We start from the raw sequence: 11,182 nt of genomic DNA, 5'->3' as shown, positions 1-11,182 counted from the left end.
AAATATGGGAGAAATGTGAAATTTGATGTATTATTACAAACTGCTTTGTTTTCAAGATATGAAGAAAAAACCAATTTCGGCACGAATCGGGATATATTCAACCAGATCAGCTAGATATCACCTTGTGAATCTGGTGGAAGTTTTTTATGGTAGGATCAAATGTGTAAAGAGATCAGTTATCAAACATAAATCATAAGCAAGTAATTTGTTTTAAAACGAAAACTTCAAATCAAACAATATTAATAGTGTTATACCCCAGTGATTAAGAAAAATTACGCGAGATTATTTGTCTACCACATCAGTAAAAATAATTAGAATATAATTTTAAAGTGATTGTGATTCTTTAAATATTCATATTTAATTATATTTTATATTTATAAAATCAAAAGTTTAATTTATTGGTTTGTTAAGTGATACAGTTATAATCCATCAAAGATCATCATCTACATCAATTACCACATGTTTTTTTTTCACTTACATGGTCTAATGATCATTACTAAAATTATTCCATTCTTCTTTATTACATGGTGTAAGTGATGTAGAAGATAGTCTTTGATGAGACAGAAAAACGCTGGTCATGATTAATTGAGAACCATTCAGGGACGACTCTCATTATCAACATCAATATTCAGCAACCGATCTCGAACACATTCTCATTTATTCTAAATCACATACTGTTAACTTAACATGCCTCTCTTGCCAGCATAACATCATCATTAACATTACCCTGTAAAGGTCAGTAATTACACCCTGAATTCGCCGAAAGTACTTTCTGCGTGGGAGCCACAAAATGACCAAGTAAGTTTTTATTATCATTTTTGTTTTGATTACATACTATGAACAACTGTTGGTATCATGGAGGTATCGTCAAAGAAATAAAGCAAAAGAATACACCAATTGAGTTCTTTGGCTTCTATCTATCTCTGCTACATTATTTACATTTTTGTTTTCTGTTTTTTTTTATTTTTGTGATCGGGTTTGAAAGTGATACCCTGAAGAAGGTTTTGTTGATTGATGAAAGTCATAATCAGTTCGACTCAACTATCTTTGGGATCATAATATTTTGAGTTGCTGTGTAAGAAGTTGATAAGCAATAATAGTAACTGGTTCAAACATAAACAGCTTTTGGATTTATATTATAAAAAATTACGTTTCTTATTCTAAATTGTTTATTTAGTTTTTGCATGCATAATTGATAGATATTATTTTTTCCATTGTTAGAACAAATACTTATATTGAGCTCATCGCAATGCAAGTTACATTTTTGGCGTTCGCAAATGTGTACTTTCATAAATCTAAGTTACAATTTAATTTTATTTTTAATTTGAAACTCTAGTTATGATTAAGGTTAAGGATTCTGTTTTTTTTTTTTGTTTTTGTAAAATCCTTTAATATGAAAATAAAATTAATTATGAATTCTGAGTAGATCACTTTTTTTTAACTTTTTGATTTCCCCGTATAAAGTTGCTTGCTTCATGAGGTCCTGGGGGTCACTAAAATGTCTTTTATCTCCGTTTGGATTAGTTATTAATGTGACCATGGTTGGGAGGGCGCAAGAGCACATCAACAGCTGTAGCTCTGGATCATTTGTAGTGTCGTCTTTCTCACTCATCAGTTTGTCTCCTACCTTTTTACTTCCTCTCCTTCCCCTTTGGGAAATATCTAGCTCTATTTTAATTTTTATCACCAAATTGTATCTTCGAGTTTAGAAATCATGGTGTATCTTTTCGTTCAATCATTAACAAGTACACTCGAAGAAAAATTTTAGTGCACGCAATTTGTTTTATGTATTTATTATGTTCAGTGGATTTACAAACATGACAGTAGATGAACCCAACCCCACCGGCGAGCTAATAAGGCCGTGTATCTGCGTGCCACTGTCACAAAAAGTTTGTTGTCAACATCAGCCACAATAATTCAACCGTTATATGTTACATATGTGATATCGTACTGTTAAAGTGTTTAAGGATTAATACTCCTGGAATTATTTCGCTAATTTCTTGTGTATTTAATGTTTGCGTTTTGCAATTAGCTTCTTCAAAGTTTAGTATATTGTTCAAACAATTATCATTAATTTTTATAAGATTTCTTTTTAGGTTATCTTTAATATACGTGCTATAAATATTTCTTTCTAAATCTATAAGAACATCAGAATGATTAACCATTATGGATTTATTATTTTTGTCAGGAATGGGTACGAATGTTACCTTGGATAGTGAATCTTGGGAATATTGTGGTATAGAGAGAATTATTATAACGTTCCCTTCATTACGTGCTATGGCTACTTTTATATTGGTATAGCTGTCAAAGCTTGTGATTAAATCGAGTTCTGTTTGGGTGAGAATATCTGTGGGAATTATTCCCAGTTTCCCGGAGAAAATAATCTGTCCTATGTCGTCTACGTGATGCCGTAGGAGTGAGATGTCGTTGTTAATCTGGTATATGTGTTCTATAAATGTTATCTCGTCCTCTATCGTTGAAATTTTATTCCCTATAATATTCTTGAATTTGACTAAGTAGTCCCCGATAATGTTTTGCTGATAGTTTATATGGTTAGTTATGTTCTGGATTTGGGAGTTCATGACATTGTTTATATAAGTTAGTTTGTTCATTTTGTTAGTTAAGTTTTCTTCGTTCGAATGTAGAGATTTGAGAGCTTCAGTTATTTGTTCTTCATCATCGCTGTCCATTGTACCTGCAATCATTTTTAAGCCTTTTCCTATAATGTTTAAGAGTGCCCGTTTCTTTCTAAAATGTGGGTTAAGATTTTCTATTTTCGCTTTTAGTAGCATAAAGTTCTTGTTTATTGTACTGATTAATGTTTTTGATTCGCTACTGGATGTCTTTAGGGTGTCAATGTTGGTTTTAATTATCTCCATAGTTCGTTCGAATTCTGTAGTGTTTATTATGTGCAGTACTTTTATGTAGTGTTCTACGGTATTGGTCTCTCCTGTTTTTATCGGTATGTAACCATTATTGTTCGATAAGTCTTGTATGTCGAGGGTTTGGGCCTTGGTTGCTGTAGTAAATGCAACCATTATTATGATCCAGTTAATCATCTGAAAGGGGATGGTAATTATCTAGATTTTGCTTTAATTTTTGGGTTATTCTTGTCTTGATATTTCTTTTGAGGTCTTATATGTGCTTTGTAATATTTATGCCCTGTTTTTGTGTTTTCAATATGATCTTCATCGACTTTCTTAGATTCTATCTTTCTGTACCTCCTATGATTTTTACCCCCTCGAATTTCTCTTATATAGTTTGTACCTTCCTCTATCACTATATCGGTTCTATTTTTGTTAAGTTTATTAATATAGTTATTTTTCTTCTTTAATATTAGATCATGTATTTCGGGATATTTATCCTCATATACTTTGCCATTTATAAAGTCTATAGGTTTGATTTGTGTGGTGCTATGAATAGTATTATTATAAAATCCAATGATACGTGATATTTTTTCCTCTGTCGTTTCGTCTTTGGATTGTTCGTCATGTCGTAGTAATCTTAAGTGTTCGTTCAATGTATTGTGAAGTCGTTCGATATCTGCGTTGGATGTATGGTTACTGTTTGATGTGTAGTGTATATTAATGTTCTCTTTCCTTAAATATTCTTGAATCGGAATGGCTTTAAATCCTAACTCGTTGTCGACAACAATTTTTTCTATTCTTCCAAATGTGCTGGTATATTGCATTAATTTTGATTTAAACTCTATCCATGATCTTCCATTAATTTTGTATGCTGTGGCGTGTTTTGAAAATTTGTCAATTATAGTTAAGTAAAGTTGTTTCTCTAGTGTATAGAAAACGTCTAAGTGTAATATTTCTCTGGGTTTTGTGGGTGTTTCCGTTAGTTTGTAGGGTAGTCTAGGTGGTCTTCTGTCATACTTTTCCAATGTGCATATTTCGCAATTGTTAATGAACTGGGTTATCCTTAATTTAAGTTTGGGGTTATAAATTTTTGTTTTTAGTTCCTCGAACACTACCTGAATTCCTCTGTGATTTTTGCTTAGATGTTCTTCCTCAATTATGTTTGTTAGTTGGAGTTCGTCTTCTATATCGTCTAGTTTCTTAAAAGTCCTGATTAATTTGAATCCGTTATTATTTGAAAAGAATTCCCTACAAGTGTCTCTGAAAGTGTCGTAAAATTCATTGTCTATCAGAACTGCATTTATTTGTGTTGGGTGACAGTGGGTTTTTAAAATCATAATTGCATACTCTTTATCTAGTTCTTTTATTGTTACAGTTTTTCTAATATTCTGAAAGATGTTTTCGGTTTTTATCCTTGCTGATCCGGAATGAATTTTTTTTACGATGAGTTGGTTTTTAAATAAATTTATAGGTGAATCGCTCTCTTTAAGAATGGGTTGGATGTTTTCTAATGAATTGATCTCAACAATTTTATTTTCGATCCTTGATAATGCATCTGCATTACTGTTTTTTGTTCCCTTTTTGTATTTAATCTCATAATCGAATTCTGACAACTTGAGCCTCCATCTGACTAGTTTTGAGTTGGGTTCTTTAATCGAAAAGAGCCATGTTAGCGGTTTGTGATCTGTCTCGATTATGAACTTGCGTCCGAAAAGGTATGGGCGAAAGTATTTTGTGGCCCAAATAATTGCTAGAAGTTCTTTTTCTATCGTACTGTAATTGATCTCGTGATCATTTAGGGTACGACTAGCATAGCAAATCGGGTGGTTATCTTGAGATAGTATCGCTCCAAGGGCAAAATTACTAGCGTCTGTTGTTAGGGTGAATTTCTTAGTAAAGTCGGGGTAAGCGAGGATTGGGTCGTGTATTAGTAAGTTTCTTAGCGTATTAAAGCTTTCCTGATATTCTGGATTGGATATGTTTATTTTGGCATCCTTTTTAAGACACTTTGTCATGGGTTTAGCTATTAGCGAATAATCTTTTATAAATTTTCGATAATAACCAGTTAACCCTAGGAACTGTTTAATTTGTTTGGGTGATTTGGGGATGGGGAAGTTAACTATGCACTCGATTTTTTTTGGGTTAGGTTTTATACCTTCTAATGTCACGACATGGCCAAGGAATTCAGTTTCCTTTTTTAAAAATTCCGATTTGTCCAATTGGACCTTGAGGTTGGCTTCTTGCAAACGGTTAAAAACAAGTTTTAATGAATTTATGTGTTCCTGCAGTGAGGTGGAAAATATTATCACATCGTCTAGATAAACCAGACAGATTTTGTTGATATAGTCTCTAAGGACGTAGTTCATCAACCTTTGGAATGTCGCTGGGGCTGTCTTTAGCCCAAACGGCATTCGTAAAAACTCGTAATGGCCTCCTTCTACACTGAAGGCAGTTTTATGGATGTCCTCCTCTTCGATTTCAATCTGATGAAATCCTTTTGCGAGGTCAAGTGTTGTAAAATACTGGCATCTTCCCAGTTTGTCGAGTATTTCGTCAATGTTAGGTATGGGGTACTTATCATCGATTGTAACTTCATTTAATTTACGGTAATCAATGACAAGTCTCCATTTGTTCTTCCCACTTGCATCGGCTTTTTTTGGCACAATCCAAATAGGGGCAGAATAAGGCGAATTGCTATGCCTTATTATATTATTTTGCAACATTTCTTGTATCTGTCCTTCGACTTCTCTTTTATGTATGTAAGGATATCTATAGGATTTACTAATTATTGGAACATTGTTTGTTGTCCGAATTTTATGCTTTATAACGTTGGTAAAACTCAATCGAGTATTTTCTTGGAAGAAGATTGAAGAGTATTTTTTTATTAGCTGTAAGAGACATCTTTTCTCTTCAGAATTAAGGTGTTGTGTCCTAATTTGTTGTTCCAAGCTATGATATTGCTTCATATCCTTGGTATCATCGCCTACCTTCTGCGTGGGCATGATTTTACTTAAATTTTTGTTATATTGTTCTTCAAAAAATATTGGTTTGTCATTTGTTTCTTCTCTATTTTCGCTATTTTTATTGTCAAAAAGTATTGACATGTCCTGTCCGTTTATTTGTATGGAATTGTTTTTATAATTTATGCAAGTATTGTATGTTTTAAGTATATCGTTGCCTAGTAATCCATCATAGTGATTGTGAAATTTTAAAACATAAAACTCTAACGCATTATTAGTTATATTAAATTCTTGAAATGCTGGAATTACTGCCTTTTCTGTTATGGTAACTTGGTGTTGGAGAGTTTTAATAACAAGAGGTTTTATTTGGTGTATCCATTTCGGATGACAAATTCCTGGATTAATAATTGAATTAGTGGCTCCAGTATCCACTATCAGTCTCAAATGACCTAACTTGGTTTTTACCATTATATATGGTAATTGCCTGTCGAGGCTCTGTCCCGAAAATTTTCGGCTGTGCCTATTTCCATGGGTTCAGGCTGATTTCTAGTGTTTTGTCTGTTTGCATGGAAAGGGTTTTGGAAATTTCCTTCGTGGTTTGGGAATGGTTGTTGGTAATTTCTTCCTTGGTTTATGAATTGTGGTTGGTGATTTCTTCCTTGATTTGCGAATGGTGGTTGGTGATTTCTTCCTTGGTTTGGGAATGGTTGTTGGTAATTTCTTCCTTGGTTTGGGAATGGTTGTTGGTAATTTCTTCCTTGGTTTGGGAATGGTTGTTGGTAATTTCTTCCTTGGTTTACGAATGGTTGTTGGTAATTTCTTCGTTTACTAGATTGTGCATTGGTCTGTGCTCTATTTTCATTGTTTCCGGTGTATGCGTAGCCGGCTTGAAATAATATGTCCATGGCCTGTTCCAAGTCTCCTGGGTTCCTACAGAGCAGGATGGATTTCATAGGCTCTGGAATTTTGCTTTTAAAAATGTTTAAAGCGGTGCGTTTATTATTAATCGCACTTTGCCTAGTTGCTTCACCTTCTCCTAGTATAACTACCAGTTTGTTGTTTAGTCTGTGCAATTTGTCCTTTACGTCATTATAGAAGTCTAGTGTGTTCGTCCTGAAAGTCACACTCCTTAGTTCGTCGAAAAGTTCTTCACTAGAACGTCTGTCCCCAAAATTGTTTTGCAACATGTTTTTTATGTCAGTCCATGAAATCGCGTGGCAGTTTATCTCAATTGCCTGCCTAGCTTTTCCTTTGAGTTTGGACTTTATAATGTCGGAGAAAAGTAATTGGGACAATTCGTCGTATGTGCGTAAGTGTGGGTAAATTCGGTCAACGAGGGTAGTAAAAGTCTGTAAGTTTTTTGAATCCCCATAGAACTCCGGTAAGTTGTTTAAGTATTTTAGCGGGTCTATGATTAGTCTATTAATCTGATTTTCGGCCTGTTCTGCCATTTTAGTTATTTATTTTCCTTTATATTTTGGGTTATAGTCCTGTTTAGTTTTTTTTTTTTTTTTTTTTTTTTTTTTTTTTTTTTGTTTATCTACGTCTAAAATATTGTCTGAGTTTCTTTCTAAAAATGCGTCTGTTTCTGCTACTTCTTATGTCACGAATGTAATGTTCTGTTCTTTCGTCAGTCAGGTATCCATCATTCGATTCAATCCCTGAGTCAAGTTCTAATGCTGTCGACCCGTTATTAGAGTTTCTTGGTATGTATTCAAAGTCTGATGGGTACTCTGATAATGAGTCACTATCGCTCATTGAAATGGGAAAGAGGGAGGAGAGGAAAAAAAAAAAATTTCAACAATTGCTTGTAGGGAATTATTTTCCTACACGATTTTTTCACAAAGGTATGTTAAATATTTTCTTATAAAATATACAAGTTATTCTTAATTATAGATTTCTAGAGATAGTCTTACTTTGTAATTTGGTTGTTGGTGCTAAGGATTGCAGGTTTACTTTCTTCTTAGTAGTAGGGTCTTCCACGGTGCAGTTCTCGGCATGAACTGTTCCTTATTGGTTTGTTGGTAATGTTATTTCTTTACAATATTGCTCCAATAGTTGCTGTTGTTTTATTACTTCTCCTTGTTGTTGTTTGCTTGTATTAGACCCGTATTTTAAATTTTATTTTGTTTTGTTGTTGTATTGGTTTCTTGTTTTTTGTTTAATATAGTTTTAATCAGTCTTTATATTATGGTTGTTGTTTTTTTTGAAGTTTATAATCCACTGAAGGAATATCCTTTTTTTTTTTCACTAGGTTTCCTTCTGACACAAGGATGTTCACCAAAAGGATAGATCTTTATATCCTTTCTGGTTCCACTAATATTTTTTTTAGTCACAGGGATATTTCTTAATATCCTTTTTTTTTTTTTTTTTTTTCACTAGGTTTCCTTCTGACACAAGGATGTTCACCAAAAGGATAGATCTTTATATCCTTTCTGGTTCCACTAATATTTTTTTAGTCACAGGGATATTTCTTAATATCCTTTTTATTTTTTTCCTTCATAAAATTTGTGTATCCTTTAATCTTATAAAGGATATTTCGAATACCGCACTAAGGATTAAAATCCTAGTTCTATCGCGCACAATAAAATCTGTTTTATTATTTTTATACGTTGGATAGGACTTTGCGGTATCCTACCGACTGCGCCACTTTTATTTGCGGAAAAAACTTTGACTAAAAAAAAGACGTTTGGTGTGGTTTGAAATTATAACTTGCTTTCTTTATTTTTCACTGGCTTATATACTAAAATTCTGTTTATTGCTGCATTTTCGTTGTCGGAAATGCAGCAGAAAAGAAAATACAGTTTTAGGCTAATATTAATATTTAAGTAAACAATTCTTTGGAAATTTGTCTGGAATAAAATGTTGAATTGCATATCAATATTTTAATAAACAATTCTTACAAATAAAGTATTAATGAATATTTATTCTTTGGAAATTTATTTTATAAAAATGCTGGATTTGCATATTAATATTTTGGTAAACAATTCTTTGGAATAATAAAATGTGGAACGATTCTCATTAAGGGAATAACGGGAGACACTATCGTTGAGGGGAATTAGTAGTTGATACTATAACAATTTAGCATCAATCAATTGCTATTTGGTCATCGCCATTTGTGGTTTCCCATTTCTCTTCTTAATGGAGTTTTTCTTTTCAAGGTTTATTAGTTTAAACGTCAATTACGTGTTTTAATGGATTTTTTAAGATTTAAATGGGATATTGTATAAACATTAATAGTTATTTAATAAACGGAGCAAAGTGTCGATTTTCTGGAATAAATTGATACCAAGAGAACTAAGAGCACTACTCTGAATACAAAGATGGAAATACGGGACCATTTTAATCCGCAAATTATTCAAATCTGGATACAAGTTCAAAACAAAAATAAAAATGTATTTGAAAGACTGAGAATAACTTATTTACGCCAGGCATGGCCTTCTAAAGACTCTGACGCATATGACTTAAAATGTTTTCATATGGTATGAAGATGGTAGAGATCGGACCATTTATTTTGGTGACACCCGCACATAGGGTTCAAGATTTGAAAAATAAAACGCTCCATGAACGCGAAATAAGCATTCAACTCTCAACATACAAACATTTTTGATATCACAAGGTCTGTTGTGAAGGTAATATATATCTTCGAACCCCTTCTGGTTCCTCATCCACAAAGGGTCACAATTTTCAAAATTTTTATCTGTAAACAATATTGTCCAAAACTGGCAGCTCGCAATATTTATATCATATTCATTTAGTACCATTACCAAATGGACAATATTGGGCCATCCCTTCGGAATCTATTCCATAGAGGGTCAAAAATATGAATAATTATAACACAAGTCAAAGCATATTTAAATAATCGAACATTGGCTGAGGGTATACATCTGTTGGCTAAACCGACTGATACTTTTTAACTTGTTTTTGTACAGATATATATTAATTGATCAACTCCGAATATTTTAAAACGGAACGGGTTTTGTCAAAGGGTCTAACACCGTTATTCCAATGATATACATTTTAGATGTATTAGGTAATATACAGGGTGAGATAAAAAACTGCAACAAAGTCAAACGCCATGGTTTTTTCATGACCTTCAAACGGCCAATGAAACCGTCACACGCTGCCCGAATGTTGCTTTGCGGTATTTTGGCCCATTCCCGACTAAGCGCTTGGTTAAGGTACTAGACACGTTGGTATTTTTTAGTGCCAACCTTGCTTTCCAAAATACACCAGACACAAGAGAGAGATTTTGGTGGTCATAATGGTGGAAATAAAGCGTGGAACCTCATTTTGTAACCATTCTTGGGTGGCGCGTGCTGAGTGCGATGGTGCTGAGTCCTGTTGGAATGTTTAAGGTCTGCAGCCAAAATGTTTGCGTGCCCAAGGCTTTAATACACCCTCTAAAATATTTTCGCGATAATATTTGACATGTATTTTGATGCCACGGTCGATTAATACGAACGGAAACCGACCATTGGCTGTTATGGCGGCCCACACCATCACCATGGCCGGCGCTTGAGTTCTGGTGACCAACCGAAGGAGCACATTTTCAGCTTACCACTATGGCAAGAAAACACGATAATTTTGTTTGTTTACAAAGTGCTGGACAACGAATGTTTTCTCATCGGAGAAAACCAAATTCGGCAGTTCACCACTTTCGGCCAAGCGAAGCAACTTTTTAGCCCTTTTGAGTCTATTTTCTTTCTATTGCTTTACCCCGATCTGATTTTTCAATATTTGCCGAATGGAATATTGCGATATCTTCAGCTCACGAGCCATTTTTCGGCCACTAAGACGCGGGTTTCGATCTAGTCGCTTCGTTACTTTTCGAACCATTTCTGCTGATGTTGCTGTTTTCTTCCGTCCATTTCCTTGACGTCGGGCTTCGCTACAAGTATCACGGTAACGAGCGATGGTACGAAACACAAACGATTTATTCACATTATAATGCTGGAGTGCTCTAAAGATAGCCACTTGTGGTTTTCCGGGCAAATATAAAGAAATCACACTATCACGCTTGAATTCCATCACGAATAAGTTTTTTTCCGGAAAATTCTCACCAAAATACTTTTGTACGCTTGTAAACAATATAATGAGCTGTCACTGGAATAATTTTAACAGCTGTCGGACGAGTGGCTTAGAAATGACAGTTGGTTGCAGTTGTTGCATCTCACCCTGTACACACTCAGTAGGCACACTAAAGAGGGCATAACGAATCCGTAGTGTAGGCTCGTTGTACCAACATAGAACATTCATTTCATTTTGTATTTCAAAATTCATGGCTACATATTTTACCACATTAGCCATTTAAACATTATCTTGTGTTCATAAAATATTTATGAGAGTGATAAA

General features: G+C 33.8%; 1 protein-coding gene across 1 annotated transcript; it reads right to left on the bottom strand.

The window, feature by feature from the left end:
* Positions 1–1,931: 1,931 nt before the first annotated feature.
* Positions 1,932–8,899, bottom strand: LOC131805721 (uncharacterized). Its single transcript, XM_059129270.1, has 2 exons — positions 7,744–8,899; positions 1,932–3,059 (listed from the first exon to the last, which is right to left on the bottom strand). The coding sequence occupies exon 2, from the start codon at positions 3,057–3,059 to the stop codon at positions 1,932–1,934; it is 1,128 nt and encodes a 375-aa protein (XP_058985253.1). The 5' UTR covers positions 7,744–8,899.
* Between the last annotated feature and the right edge of the window lie 2,283 nt (positions 8,900–11,182).

This window comes from Musca domestica, unplaced genomic scaffold, assembly GCF_030504385.1.
Source record: "Musca domestica strain aabys unplaced genomic scaffold, Musca_domestica.polishedcontigs.V.1.1 6, whole genome shotgun sequence".
In the NCBI taxonomy this organism is placed as follows: domain Eukaryota; kingdom Metazoa; phylum Arthropoda; class Insecta; order Diptera; family Muscidae; genus Musca; species Musca domestica.
This window is presented reverse-complemented; position numbering and strand designations above follow the sequence as displayed.

What these genes read in the sequence shown, in the direction of transcription:
- LOC131805721 (XM_059129270.1), bottom strand. Translation starts at nt 3,059, where the DNA reads ATGATTAACTGGATCATAATAATGGTTGCATTTACTACAGCAACCAAG.